The sequence below is a fragment of the Loxodonta africana genome, chromosome X, assembly GCF_030014295.1.
Source record: "Loxodonta africana isolate mLoxAfr1 chromosome X, mLoxAfr1.hap2, whole genome shotgun sequence".
NCBI lineage: Eukaryota > Metazoa > Chordata > Mammalia > Proboscidea > Elephantidae > Loxodonta > Loxodonta africana.
In genome coordinates, this window is record NC_087369.1 from 18,869,797 (window position 1) to 18,885,268 (window position 15,472).

General features: G+C 47.9%; 1 protein-coding gene across 1 annotated transcript in view; it reads left to right on the top strand.

Moving 5' to 3' along the window:
- The first annotated feature begins 961 nt into the window (after positions 1-961).
- NHS (NHS actin remodeling regulator) overlaps positions 962-15,472 on the top strand; it is a 369,470-nt gene continuing 354,959 nt past the window's right edge. The window contains exon 1 of the mRNA XM_064278047.1: positions 962-1,520. Within this exon, the coding sequence (XP_064134117.1) occupies positions 1,010-1,520 (511 nt within the window). The 5' untranslated portion in view covers positions 962-1,009. The remainder of the gene's footprint in view (positions 1,521-15,472) is intronic.

Consider the following 15,472-nt stretch of genomic DNA (forward strand, 5'->3'; position numbering starts at 1 on the left):
CGACTCTACGGGGATGCGCCCACGCCCCGTCACCCTTTCCAGCTGTCTCTGTGTTCACAGCGATCAGGGCACTCCGAGGGGCAGCCCAGTTTTCCCTGCTAAGAGCCCAAAGGACTTGCACAGAGCCGGAATTCCGCGAAGCAACTTGCTCCAACACGCCAAATCCGCCGCATCCCCAAGACCCCACCCTCCTCTCTCCGCGCTTGCTGCCGACACCCCCACCCCCAACTCGGGGACTCCCCGCCCCCAACACGCTTACAATCTCAATCCTGACCCCTTGGATGCGAGGAAGTGGTTTAGCGCCGTAACGCGCTCCGAGCAGCGAGTCCACCAGTGACTCCCAGCGGCGGCGCGGGGCGCTGCGCCCCCCTCAGCCCGATCTCCCCCCGCCCTGCGTCCGCCCCGCCGCCCCCGCGCCGCCTCCTGCGCCCGGGCTGAAGGCGGATTCCTCTCTCCGGGTTTTCAGAGCGCCTCTCCGAGACCTCCTCCCCGCCCAGGAGGGAGAGAGCCCGGGCGCAATCGCTCCCCGGAGCGGCCGAGGGGCGCGCGGGGAGAGGCCTGCGCTGGGGTACTTTCAAACTGAGACGCGCGCACACACTCCCACCCACCCACATACATACACACACACACACACGCACACACTCCCATTTATATAGGCAGCGGCAGCGGCAGGGGTGGCAGCGGCGAGCGAAGGAACGATGGAGCTGAACCAGCCGGCCCCGGCTGGAAGCAAGTGAAGAGAGCTCAGGAGCGCCCCGGGGTTCCTGCGCCCCGCGCTTGTCAGCCTCTCCAGGGAACGGTGCACCCAGAGGGGGCTGACTGGACTGATCTGCTGGGGGCGGGCGGGGGCGAAGAGAAGGCCGGGTGAGCGAGGAGCCCCTGCGTACCCCGACCGCCAAGCGCGCCTGTGCCCGACTCCTGCCCGCTCTCCGCCCAGGTGGGCGCGCCGGCTCCCCGCTCGCCAGGGGCGAGCCGAGGAGACCCGAAAGTCGCGGCCCGACTGCTCGGGATGCCTTTCGCCAAGCGGATCGTGGAACCACAGTGGCTGTGCCGGCAGCGGCGCCCGGCGCCCGGCCCGGAGGAGGACGCGAGCGCGGGCGGCCACGAACCCCCGCCGCTGCTGCAGCCGCCCGGCCGGCGGGACGAGGCCGAGGCGCCGGAGCCAGAGGAGCCGCCCTGCGCCCTCCCTGCGCCGCCAGGGCCGCCACAGCCGCGCGGAGAGGCACCCGCAGGCGGTGAGGAGAGCCCGGCGGGGGCCCCGGAGGCGGCGGCCGGGGCAGGCGAGGCGTCCTCAGCGGCTGCGGCCGTGCTGCTCATGTTGGACCTGTGCGCTGTCAGCAATGCTGCGCTGGCCCGCGTGCTTCGGCAGCTCTCGGACGTGGCCCGGCACGCGTGCAGCCTCTTCCAAGAGCTCGAGAGCGACATCCAGCTCACCCACCGCCGCGTCTGGGCGCTGCAGGGCAAGGTGGACGGCGTGCAGCGCGTCCTCGGCACGCTGGACCCCAAGCAGGAGGCAGTGCGTGAGTACCGTCCGTCCCCGCCCGCGCCGCGCCGCGCCCTCGCGCCCTCCCCGGCCGCCGCAATCCCAGCCCCGCAGCGGCGAGCCCGCCGCAGCTCGCACCTTCCTCTCCCTCCCACCCCATGCCCGGGCTGGGTGTCCAGGCCAGAACCCGGGGCGGGGAGGCGGGCGAGGAGCAGGGAAAGTTGAAGGGCCGCATCGGAACTCGCAGGCAGCAGCGGGCGAAGAGGGGCCCGAAGGACGCGCTGATGGGCACATGGGCAGAGGGGTCTGTCGGTCGCCCCCGGGGCACGCCTTCCGTATCCCTCCCCCGGGGACCGCTCCGGTCATTTACAGTAGCCCTGCCCTGAGCCCCTTAGCCGACCCCATCCATGTGTGTTTGGGGGGCTCCAAGGTTGATGGGTGTGCTTTCCGGGCCTCTGCAGCGCCGGGGCGATTTTGTCACTCTTGTTGTGACCTCAGAGGCTGAGCCGAGTCCCGAACTTGTACCTTCTGATCGTGTGCGACGTAGAGCGCGGCGCCGCTTGCCTCTGGAGCGAACTCCGAAGCTTTGGGCTCCAACCCTAGCGGCCCGGCGGGCCGCGGGGACGGGGAGGAGGTCCCGGCCGCTGGGGAGAGCGAGGAGACTCTTGGGCCTCTGCTGCCCGGAGCAGCCCAGGGTTCCTACTAAATGGTTTTCTGTGCCATCTGCTCTCCGAGGGTCCTGCAGGCGGACCCCCAGATTCCCTGTCGCAGAAGTCTGGCGGCATGAACTAGTCCTGTCAGGCTCGGGGAGGGGGTGAGGGAGGAGGTCTGGGAGACCCCTGGGCCCCTTTGCTGCCTCCTCGCTCTTGGACAGCACAGGGTTCCCTCTAAATGGCCATTCTGTGCTATCTGCCCTCAGAAGGGCTCACAGGCTGGTTCTCTGGCGGACTGTCGCCCAAACCTGGCGGCGGCGGCATCACTGAGGCACGACCCAGGCGGCGAGCCGGTCCCTTGGCGCCTAGTCCGGCTGCGACGCTCGCGTTAAGGTGATGTCAGCGGGTCTGGCTTACATAAGAAGCTTCCCCGGTTGCGGCAGCAGCTGCGCCGGTGCGCGGTGGCCGCGGAGCGCGCGAGGTGGGGGCGCCTTCGCGGCTTCTGTCCCCCGGGGTTTCCGGGCACCTGGCCACCTTGCTGCCCCCTCTCCCGCGCGTCCCTTCCCTCTTCTGACCAACGCTTTGAACCCCGCCCCGGGAATTCGCCGCTTTTCTGCAATAACAATAACAATAAGAGTAATGAATAAATGATGTGCGCTATCGGTTTTCGCAGCTATAAAAGACCCGAAGTTGGGTTAATGACTGGTTGTTTAAAAGGGCAATTCCGGGGATGAGTTCTGGAAAGAATTAGACTGCCGCGGGCCAAGTCGTATTTTACTTTTGGGACTTGAAATGAGCGCTTTAATCCTGCCTCCTTTTTTACCCCAACCGCACGGCAGGGACAAGGCCCTTCACTTTCAACAGCGCTGAGATCTGGGGAGAGTGGTTGGGGCGAGTGGTGATTTCACTTCAGAAGAGCTGGAGGGGAGTTTTGCAGTCTGTCAAGTAGTGCCTACATTTTGTGTGTGTGTGTGTGTGTGTGTGTTAGGTTTCATACAAGTGAAGCTCAGTCCTGGAGCAGAATCAGAATATCCTCTTCCCTCTTTCTTTTGAGGCAGCAGTGGGCAGCTGTGTGCCCAGAATTTAGCAGTCCTTTTAATAGTTTGGGGTGCAGACTAGTGATTAATGGAGAGAAGAGGATCTTCAGTGTCTTCGTGCATACAGTCAATGAATATATACTCTATTTATGCATATTTATACATGAATAAATGACCCCATTGCCATCGAGTCCATTCTGACTCATAGTGACCCTATAGGACAGAGTAAAACTGCCCCATAGGGTTCTGAGGAATGGCCGGTGGATTCGAACTGCTGACCTTTTGGTTAGCAGCCAAGCTCTTAACCACTGCAGCATCAGGGCTCCTGAATAAAGAGGGGGCTAAATAATATTGAGGAGTCCCTCTGTGACACAGACTGTTAAGAGCTGGGCTACTAACCAAAAGGTTGGGTTACAACTCACTCAGAGGCATCTCAGGAGACAGGGGGCAATCTGCTCGCAAAAGGTCACAGCCTTGAAAACTCCATGGAGCCCAGTTCTATATGGGGTGGCCGTGAGTTGAAACTGACTCAAAGGCAACTGGTAATATAATATCCAGGAATAGACTTAAAATGTGTTATTTTTTTAATCTTCCTAAAAAGGCTGTCTCCAGTCTGTCTAGATCTCTCCTCCTGGCCATATGTATTTAGGATGGTGTTGTTCTTGTTTGATGTTGTGAAAGGCATTACCTTTGGGAGGAAATGCACAAGTTATGTGTCTAAGTTTGGGTTTCCCAATATGCGGAGCCTGAGACAAGGATTTTGGTGCAAGTACTTTATTTGCAGGGGGATCCCAGGAAGCAGAGAGAAGTAGGTAAGTGAGGCAGGAAAGGAGTGAAAGTCAGTACACAATGCATGGTGTGTTATTGAGCCAGTTACCACTGTGGGCAACTAGGATTCAACCCAGCTGGGGACTCCCTGAGAACATACCTCAGAATTGTTCCACTGAGGACTGAGGAAGCAAGAATATTAATTCACCAACTTCCCTCCCTTCCTCAGGGAAGTTAGCATCTGGAGCATGACCTCCCTGGCTTTTTGGCCTGCCCCGTGTGTGGTCCCAGCATGTTCCCGGAGTCAGAGAACTGTCTCAGGCAGAGAGGTGCAAAAAGCCTATGGTGTGTACAGGAATGCACACAGGTGTCCTTTGGGAAGGGCAGAGGGGATATGAGTGAAGCACCAGTGGCATTTGCTACACGATGGATCTCCTTTTGGCATTGCTGAAGGCCTGGGGGGGGTTCAAAGGGAAAAGAAGCCTAAAAGTGAAGCACCTTCCCTTTTCTCCCACTTTGAGGGTATCTATGTGCCTCCACACTCCCTAAGAGCCTTCCCACCCCAGTTATTACTCCCCATGCAGTCACTGGGCTTGCTGCTTCATCCTTGGACAGCACAGCTGCTTCCTGTTGCCCTGAGGCACCTTGGGAGGTGGTTTGCAGGGAGTGACAGCATCTGACTTACATTTTATGAAAGTCATTGGAGGCAAGCCTGGAGGCTGGTAGACCAGTTGGCCACTGTGACTGGCGGTAGCTGTGGAGATGGTGAGAAGTGGCTGGATCCTAAATTCATTTTGGAAATAGAAATGATAGTGCTTACCGATTGGATTGGGTACAGGGTGTGAGAGGAAAAAATTAATTAAGGATGATGACTCCTGGCTTTTTTGGCTTAAACAACTCACATAAGATGGTAATATTACTGAAAATGGAAAGACTAATGGGTGAAAGAGCCCTGGTGGTGCAGTGGTTAAAGCTCTCAGCTACTATCCAAAAGGCCTGCAGTTTGAACCTACCAGCTGTTCCATGGGAGAAAGATGTGGCAGTCTGCTTCCATAAAGATTACAGCCTTGGAAACCCTACGGGGAAGTTCTACTCTGTCCTTTAGGTTGCTGTGAGTCGGAAATGACTCGAAGACAGTTTTCTTTTTTTCTTTTTTTGAGTGGGAGACTGGATGTTTTATTGTGGAGGGGGTGGAATCAATAGTTCTCTCTTTGGCCCATGTTAAGTTTGTGATGCCTGGTGTGTCTTAGACAACCAAGTGGAGATGCTTGAGACAATTAGACGTGTGGGTCCAGAGCTCAGGTAAAAGGCTCGGGCGAGAGATGTCAAAGGGAGACACAAGGGTAGAGTTGCTATCCGAAACCTTGGAACTAGGGTAGTGTAGACAGGAAAGAGAAAAGGGCCAGGTCTGAGCCTGAGGCCATCTAATCTTGGAAATCTGATAGTGGTGGAGAGAGGCTGAAAAACAGCAGCCAGCCAGGTAGAAGAAAAACCAGGAGAGGGTGGTATAAGGGAAACCAGGAGAAGATGGTTCAAGAATGAGAGAGAAGTCAACTTGATCAAATGCTTCCGAGAGTAAGATGAGGACTGAGAAATAGCCATTGAGTTGGGTAACCTGTAAGTAATTAGAGGCCTTGATAGGTTCCATTTGGGTGGAGGGCTGGGAACCAAACCCAAATAAGAGGGCTTGGAGAGAGATCTGGAGGGGACAGAAGAGGAGATAGTGGCAATTGACAACTCTTGTATGAAGTTTTGGAAACCCTGGTGGCGCAGTGGTTAAGTGCTACGGCTGATAACCAAAGGATTGGCAGTTTGAATCCACCAGGTGCTCCTTGGAAACTCTATGGGGCAGTTCTACTCTGTCCTATAGGGTCACTGTGCGTCGGAATTGACTCGATGGCACTGGGTTGGGTGGGTATGAAGTTTTGCTCTGCAGGGGAGTGGAGAAATAAAGCAGCGGCTGAAGGGGAGTACACAGGGTCAAGGAAGATTTGCTTAAAAGTTGTAGACATTTAAGCATGTTTGGTTTCCATGGAGAGGGGGAAATTGATGACGCTGGGAAAGGAATGAGATACTTATTGATGTTCTTGAGAAGATGAGAGGCGATGGGATCAGAGTACCAGTGGAGGTGAAGGGGGTGGTGTAGACAGGAGCAGGGGAGTTTCATTCACAGGAACTGGAGGGAAGATGGAGGATTCAGGCAGAGATGCAGGTGGGCTGCCGGACTGACAGATGAGGTGTTCTTTTTTTTTTTTCTAAATTTTATTTATTTTGTTGTTATTAAGAATATACACAGCAAAACATACACCAAGGTAACTGCTTCTACGTGTACCATTTAGTGACATTGATTACATTCTTTGAGTTGTGCACTCTCCTTTTCTGAGTTGTTCTTCCCCCGTTAACATAAACTCACTGTCCCCTAAGGTTTCTGTCTGATCTTTCAAGTCGTTGTCAACTTGATCCCATATAGATAGTTCTTAAAAAAGCATAATGCTCAAGGCAGTCCTTTTTTTTCTTCTTTTTACTAGTTAAGCTAAACTATTGTTCAGTTTTAAGATGACTTCAGGGGATATTTTTGGTTTAAGGTTTAAAGATTATCTCAGGGCAATAGTTTCAGGGGTTCCTTCACCCTCCATGGCTCCAGAAAGTCTAGAGTCCATAAGAATTTCAAATTATGTTCTGCATTTTCTCCCTTTTGATCAGGATTCATCTATGGAATCTTTGATTAAAATGTTCAGTAGTGGTAGCCAGGCACCATCCAGTTCTTGTCTCACGGCAAGATGAGGTGCTCTTATTGATTACATCAATTTTCTCTGTGAAGTATGTGGCGAGGCCATCAGCTAGGAGGGCATTGGAGACATACAAGGAGAAGGGAAGGTGCTGTTAGTTGTCATGGGGAAATGCAGATGCAGTAAGGAAGTGTAGTAGGGTCATTTGGCTGTGCCAAGAGCCTTCCGAGATTGATGGTCATGAATTTGAAGTGAGTTTAGCTTTTCTGTCACTCAAACCTGAGACTTGGAATTACTTCATGAGCCTTGACCCTAAGCTGTTCATCCTTAGAAATTTTGATGATGTTGGCTTTTTAGTTACTGATTATATGTAGTTAGTGAGTTTTTAAGTGAATTTTATATTGAAGTTTAACATATTTACTGAGAAGTACATAGGTCATACATGTACAGCTTGGTTGATTTTCACAAAGTGAACGTACTCATGTAATCACCACCTAGATCAAGAGGTTGAACATTACTGCACTCTAGAAATTGCCATTCAAGCCTCTTCCCAGTCACTATCCCCCTCCCCAAAGGTAACCACTGACCCAACTTCCACCTCCATCAGTTAGATTTTCCTGTTCTCGAACTTTATTTAAGTATAATCATATAGTATGTACTTTTTAGTGTCTAGCAGTGTTCACTCACTATGATGTTTGTAAGACTCTCCCATGTTGTCCAGTATAGAAGTAGATGTTAAGTAGATGCTCGTGCTCATCACTGAATAAAGTTTCATTGTGTACATGTACCACGATTGGTTGATGATGGACCTTTGGGTTTTTTCCAGTTTGGGGCTATTGCCATGAACATTTTTTACATGTCTTTTGGTGAGCGTATGTGCACACCGCCGTTTGGTATATATCTTGAAGTGGAATGGCTGGCTCAGGGGATGGATATGTTTGGCTTTAGTAGATATTACCTAACAGTTTTTTAACCTGATAGTACCAATTTATATTCCCAGAAGTATATGAAAGTTCCAGTTGCTCACCATCCTCACCAACACTGGTATTGTCTTTTTGCTTGTAGCCACACTGGTGTGTATGTGATAAAATCTCACTGTGGTTTTAATTTTTGAGGTTGGACACCTCTTCTTTTTTTTACCATTTGGATAATCTCTTGTGAATGAACTGTTCATGGCCTTTGCTCATTTCTCAGTAAGGTTCTTTGTATTTTTCCTTATTGTGTTGGAGGAGTTCTTTATGTATTATAGATGTGAATCCTTTTTCATCTATAGGTATTGCAGATACTTTCTTGCACTCACCTATGGCTGTTCCCTGTGATCGCCTCTCATATAAACTATTTGTACTCAAATCCTTGTCATAGGGTCTGCTTCTAGGGGAACTCAAACCAAGATAATCTGTTTAACTTTTAAACTATGAGGGCAAAGACCTAGGGCCAGGAGTATGGTAGAGGTGATGTTTCGCACTCTGTTTCCTTAAACCATTTCCCCTGGGATTATCATATAGCCACATTCCTGCTACCTGCCAGAATGCCCTGTGGTTTGTCTAGAAATAATTGTTACTGCCGTTTAGCAGATTCACAGCTTGAACCTTCTGTCAGCATGGGAGATCTTCAGTGCTTCAGGGGTGAGAAGGGGCGTGGAAGGAACTCAAGTCTGTGGTGAAGACACATCCCCTCAGTTCCTCAATGTTCCATCAGCCAGCCTTTGACAGTGCTGTTTATTGTTCTTCGAACTGGATCAGAGACAGCCCCAGGAGATCCAAACGCCCTATTTGAGAAGTATAATTTTAGCCAGAGCAGGGGACATAAAACCAGTTACCATCAAGTCGATTCTAACTCATGATGACCGCTTCTGTGTCAGGGTAGATCTGTGCACCATAGGGTTTTCAATGGCTGATTTTTTGGAAGCAGATTGCCAGGCCTTTCTTCTGAGGCACCTCTGGGTGGGCTCAAACCTTCGTTCAACCTTTCAGTTGGCAGCCAACCACATTAACCATTTGCATCACCGAGGGACTCTAGAGCAGACACAGAAATTGCTAAATCCTGAAAGGAACTTTGAGGTAACACATTGGGGGAATTGATCATTTTGGGTTGGTATGGCAATGCTAATTACGGGTCCATTCTGCTTTGGTGAGGATGGCCCTGCTTTTTCTTCCCCATTCTGTTCATTCTGCCGCTTGAAAAGACCTTTCATAGATAGTCTGGTTAATGTGTTTCCTTGGAGGTTTCAGTAACTATGGTTAGGTTTCTGTTCCTCCTGGCTCTGCTCAGTGAGTTTCCTGAGCCACTCAGACATCCTAACAGCTCCACTGAAAGCTGTTTTTAAACCCATCACAGAACAACCGAGAAGAAAGCAATCTTTCAAAGGTTAATAATTCATGGTTGTAATTTCCTCATAACTAGTAACAGCAACACATTTCTTGCTATACTTTTCTTGTTGTATTGGATTGGGCTTTTAAATCAAAACTACTGAACTACTTTACCTAGGAAATCCTTGAGATTCCACTGGGCTGATGTTGCTAAGATGGTAACAATAAAGATGTCTTTCTTCCTGTGCGTGGAGGCCTTTTCCACATGCCATCAGAAAGGTGTAAACGTCTTCAGTCTCAGAGCTTCTAGTCTACCTTTAATGGGCACTACCTTTAAGATTGCAAAAACATGAAATCTCTCCTGTAGTTCCATGTTTACTCAAAAGTCTTGAGGATTTGCTACTTTGGGAATTTTAGGGACAAGGACAGTTTTAAGCAGAGTTGGTCTTAAAACTCAACAATGAGAAAACCAAAAACCCATTTACAAAATGGGCAAAAGATACTAAACATAGTTGGAATTTCATTTTGACAATTCAGTTTAATTTCTTTTTACTCTATTAAAAAATCATGGGACATAAGATTTTGTGTGTCACACTTTTAGAAAATAATGGAAAGAGTCATCCTGAGACCAGAAGAACTAGATGGTACCCGGCTACAACAGATGACTGCCCTGACAGGGAACACAACAGAGAACCTCTGAGGGAGCAGGAGAGCAGTGGGATGCAGACCCCAAAGTCTCATAAGACCAGACTTAACGGTCTGACTGAGACTAGAAAGACCCTGGTGGTCATGGTCCCCAGACCTTCTGTTGGCCCAGGACAGGAACCATTCCCGAAGCCAACTCTTCAGATATGGATTGGACTGGACAATGGGTTGGAGAGGGATGCTGGTGAGGAGTGAGCTTCTTGGATCAGGTGGGGACACTTGAGAATATGTTGGCATCTCCTGCCTGGAGGGGAGATGAGAGGGTGGAGGGGGTTAGAAGCTGGCGAAATGGACACGAAAAGAGAGAGCTGAGGGAGGGAGCTGGCTGTCTCATTAGGGGGAGAGTAATTGGGAGAGTGTAGCAAGGTGTATATGGGTTTTTGTGTGAGAGACTGACTTGATTTGTAAACTTTCACTTTAAAGCACAATAAAAATTATTTAGAAAATAATAATGGGAAGAGTATGCCTGGCGCAAACTATCAATCTCAAACATTCCTGAAAGTTCTTTTTGCATCAACAGTTCTTCATGGATCCCATCTTGGTAATAAATGGAGATAAAAATTCATGAGGTGGGAATGATTTCAGGAATCTAAAGATCTCATTCTAGGGTCTGCATTTGTTGAAACAATGTTTTGGAGAACCCTCCCATCAGACTGGGAGCCCACAGAGGGCAGGGACTTTGTCTAGCTCATCTTTGTGAATGACTGTGACAGGCATGGCCAATATTTGTTTCTATTACATTAATGTCTGCTTCTTAATCCATTACTGAACATGAGAAGGTTTGGGTATACTGAAATAATAATTCAATATCCTGGGCTCTTTATGCTGAAAAATTTCTTACTGCTTCTTAAGCTCCTAAGTCATTCAAAGTGAAATTAACCAAGAACAAAGTGAATTTAACAAGAATCATGGAATCTTGGGATCTTAAAGTTGGGAAAGACCTCAGCACCCATCGAATCCAGTCTCCCACCCAGAGTCAGATTATTTTTTAGGGTGTCCCAAATGGTAGTCCATCTGGTTTCCATGCCCTCTGAGACCCCTGGCAGTGGAAAATGGTCCCACCCACTGTTCCCAGTGTATTGCTGGATAGCTGCCATTCTCAAATGGTCCTTACTTCCATTGAGCCTTAATCTGTCTTTTTGTAATGCCTGCCTGTTAGTCCTAGTTCTGTCATCTGGAGCCATGTGGAACCTGGCTATAATCTATTTTCCAGGATATCTTAGCTGTTTGGAGGTAATCAACTCAACAGCAAAGGGTTCCTTCCAAGCTTTCTTCATCCAAGGTAAAACAACTTCATTTCCTTCAACCTGGCCTCCTAATGCCATTTCCAATCCTCTCCCACTCTAGTTGCCCTCTGCCACAGGTGCAGAGCACAAACGGACTCATTCCTTTTTTGTATCTAAACAGCCCACTAGGACTAAGGTGATCCTTGTGGTTTTAACCATTACACGGCACTGTTGATGCATTACTACTCTTAAAAAAAAATTGCTCTTAGGGCCCAACAAAGTTCCTTCCTTTGGCAGTTCTTTTACATGAGGTTTCTCTATTCCATTCGTGTAGTTGGTATTTTGAACTTAAATTTCACGAGACTCCCGCATTGTCTCTGTTAAATTGAATCTTGCTGGCTTTGCTCTTTCATTTCTAATCAGTGGTGATAGTTTAAAATCTTGATTCAATGTGTCAGCTACAGCCCACAGCATTTTGCTTTCCGCCGACATTATAAGTATGATTCTATGCCATCACCCACATCTTTGATACAATAATTGCTCGGATGGACTCAAGGCCAGAGCCTATTGGCAGGCAGTACTAGCAATGTCCTTCCAAGTTGACGTCTATTAATCAACATTCCTTGGGTACCATCGTTACAGCAGCCACAAGCACACCCGCACCTCCCCATTCAAACCACATTTCTCCACCTTGCCCACAGACCTATCATCGTGAGCAACTGTCAAATGGTTTGCTGAAATCAAGATCCTCTATGTCTGTAGCACTCCTTTGATCTCCCAGTCTAATAACCCTATTCAAAAGGAAAATGGGGTTATTCTGGCTCAAACTGGACTCACAGTAATCATAGTGGCCATTTTGCTTTTCTTGTATATAATGGGTAAAGAGTTTATTTTGGGGAATCTGCTTTGGCATTTTGTCCATAGAATGACTGCAATGTTGGGCTGCAAAAGAATTCTCTGGGTCCTGGAGTCCATTTTCTGACTCTAGAATTTGTAAAAGGCAGAAAATCAGAGTACTTGTTTCTTTCTTTCTTTTAGGATGCCTGGTGAGAATTTTTATGTCCTTGCTCTGTTCTTTTCTTTCTTTGTCTGCTTCCTTGGTGATTTAAAATATTTATTTATTTATTTTGTTGTTGTTCAGAGTATACACAGCAAAACAGACACCAATTCAACAGTTTCTACATATATAATGTAGCGATACTGATTACATCCTTTGACTTGTGCAAGCATTCTCACCCTCCTTTTCTGAGTTGTTCCTCCCCCATTAACATAGATTCACTGCCCTCTAAGGTTCCTATGTAATCTTCGAGTTGCTGTTATCAATTTAATCTTAAAAGAACATAATGCTCGAGGCAGACATTTTTTTTTTACTAGTTCAGCTAAACTATTGTTTGGTTTTAAGACAACTTCAGGGGATTTTTTGGTTTAAGGCCAAAAATTATCTCAGGGCAGAAATGTCAGGGGTTCATCCAGCCTTCATGGCTCGGGGAAGTCTGAAGTCCATGAGAATTTGAAATTCTGTTCTGCATTCCCCCTTCCCTTTGATAAGGACTCTTCTGTAGAATCTTTGATCAAAATGCTTAGTAATGGTAGCTGGGCACCATCCAGTCTTCTGGTCTCATGGTAAAGGAGGCAGTTAGTTGTTCATGGAAGCAATTAGCCACACATTCCATATCCTCCTCCTATTCCTGACTCTCCTTTTCCTCTCTTGCTCCAGGTAAGTAGAGACCAATTATTGTGCCTTGGTTGGCTGCTTGCAAGCCTTTAAGGCCTCAGGCACTACACAACCAACTAGGAGGTAGAACAGAAGGACTAAACACTTCATTAGGCCAATTAACTGGGATGTCCCCGGAAACCATGACCCTAAACCTCCAAACCAAGAAACCAAATCCCACGAGGTTTTTGGTTGTACATAAGCAGCCTCAGCAGCTACTCTTTGTTGTGTTTGTTTGTCGCTATAAATATAACTATCACACGACTTTTGCCAATTCAACTTTTTACAGGTATACAACTTATTGACAGCACTTACAATAATCAGCTGTGCAATGCTATCCTTAACAAATGCAATATTTCCATCATCCTTAATCCCTCCTTTTCCCCTCCCTCCAACGCCTGGTAAACTTTGTTCTCTATACATTTGCCTTTTCTTGTCTTTTTATATAAGTGAAATCAGACAATATTTGTCCTTTTGTGATTGACTTATTTCACTTAGCATAATGTCTTCAAGCTCCATCCACACTGTAGCATGTATCAAGACTTCATTTCTCCTACTGGCTGAATAGTATGCCATTGCATACATGTACCACAATTTGTTGGCCAGTGTGTAGTCCATCTAGTTGTTCAGAAGCAAGAGAGTATGTGGACTCTTAAGCCAGGCTACCTGGGTTCTAATCCTAGCTCCCCTCTCTTCAAAGCTGTATGGCTTCAGACAATTTACTTAACGTTTCTGTGTCTTCATCTATTATAGAATGCAGGTAAAAACAGCACCTCTACATCACGTTGTTGGGAGAACTAAAGGAGACAATTATTGATATCATAATTGGATCAGACTGAGTTGGCGGCACATGTTAATTTTTTTCCAATAGGTGAAAACCTCTTACTGAAGCTGTGAGATGCTAGGTCAGGGGCAAGAAGACAGCTGACCAAGCGATGCTGTGTGGCCAGCTCCTCTTGCCTGGTCAAAGACTACTACTAAGATTTTTTTTTTCTTTCTGGCTTTTTTGTTGTTGTTGTTGTTGTTGTTATGCAGAGAAATATAGAAAGAAAAGAATTGCCCAAGAATCTTAGCACACAGATGCGTTCATTCATTATATGCCAGCCACTCTTCTAGGTGCTTGTGTTTCATCAAGAAGTTACAAAGAGTTTCAAAGAGCTTACTTGCCAATGGGGGAGAAACAAACCAGAAACAACAAACACAATTCATTTAAGGATATTTAAAAGCAGTTTAGGAGGTGGTAATTGCTATAGGCAAAAAGAAACTAGAGCAGCGTGAGGGTGATCCAGAGGGTGAGGTTGCCATTTTAAGCGGGGTGGTCAGGGTGGACCTTATTGAGGAGGTGGCCTTTGAGCAAAGACTGGAAAGAGGTGATGTAGTCGATTATGTGAATAGCTGGGGAAAGAGTATCCCAGCGGAACAGCCAGTGCAAAGGCATGGAGGTTAGAGTGTGTGTGGTGTAACCAAGGAAGCTAGTGTGGTGGACATGGAATGGTTAAGAGGAGAAAAGGAGCAGAGGGGGTCAGCGAGCTATGGTGGGAGCAGATGACAGAGGGCCTAGAAGGTTGTTTTGAGGACTTTGCCTTCTGCTCTGATGGAAGTAGGGAGGGTTTGGAGCGTTTTAAGCCTATGTGGGACATGATTGACTTAGAGTTTAAAAGATTTACTCTGGCTATTGTGTGGAAAAGAGACAATGGGAGAGGCAGGGGTACCAGTGGGGAGACCGGAGGCTGTTACAATAATCCCGGTCAGAGATGGTGGTGGTTTAGTGGAAGTAGTGAGAAGGGTTGGATTCAACTTGGAGCTGTTGACATTTTTTGTTTCGTGTTTCCATTGCTGTCAAGTCTGACTCATAGCGATCCTACAGGACAGAGTAGAACTGCCCCATAGGGTTTCCAAGGCTGTAATTTTTACGGAAGCTGACTGCTACATCTTTCTTCCCTGGAGTAGCTTGTGGGTTCGAACCACTGACCTTTTGGTTAGCAGCTGAGCACTTAACCACTGTGCCACTGGAGCTCCTATTTCATTTTTAGGGCCTGGCAATTCAATCCATAGAGGAAGGTGCAAAATTGAAAAGAAAAGGAAAGCCCTCCTCCCTTCCCACCCAGCCAAACTTGCCTCTCTAGGAAACCATGTTACAGTACTTTGTGCTCTTTTCAGAGGGAGGAAAAGCAAATCCTTACATATATGTCCAATGCGCTTTGTAAAGCCATGTTTTGAGTCTTGAGGAAGTGGGCAAATTTCCTAGAGTCTTGTGGATTAATCTGATTTTGCTGTCTAAGAAAAATTTCAAAGCTGTTTTAATACTATTTTTAAAAAATCCAGGTGTAATCTACATACGGGAGCCATGGTGGCACAATGGTTAAGTGATGAGCTGCTAACTGAACGATTGGCTGTTTGAACCCACCCAGCAGCTCTGCAGGAGAAAGACTTAGTGATCTGCCCCCATAAAGATTAAAACCAAAACCCACCTCCAATGAATTGATTCCAACTCATAGCGACCCTATAGGACAGAGGAGAACTGCCCATAAGGTTTCCAAGGCCGTAATCTTTATGGAAGCCTACTGCCACATATTGCTTTCCTGGAGTGGCTGGTGGGTTTGAACCACTAACGTTTTGGTTCGCAGCCGAGTGCTTAATCACTGCACCACCAGGGCTCCTTTCCATAAAGATTACAGCCTAGAAAACCCTATGGGGCAGTTCTACTCTGTCACATGAGGTTGCTATGAGTTGAAATCGACAGCACCTAACAATGACAAATCTATATACAGTGCAATGGACCTGTCTTAAGTGTATGGCTGGATGAGTTTGGACAACTGCAGGCACCTGTGTAACCTACCATCCTATT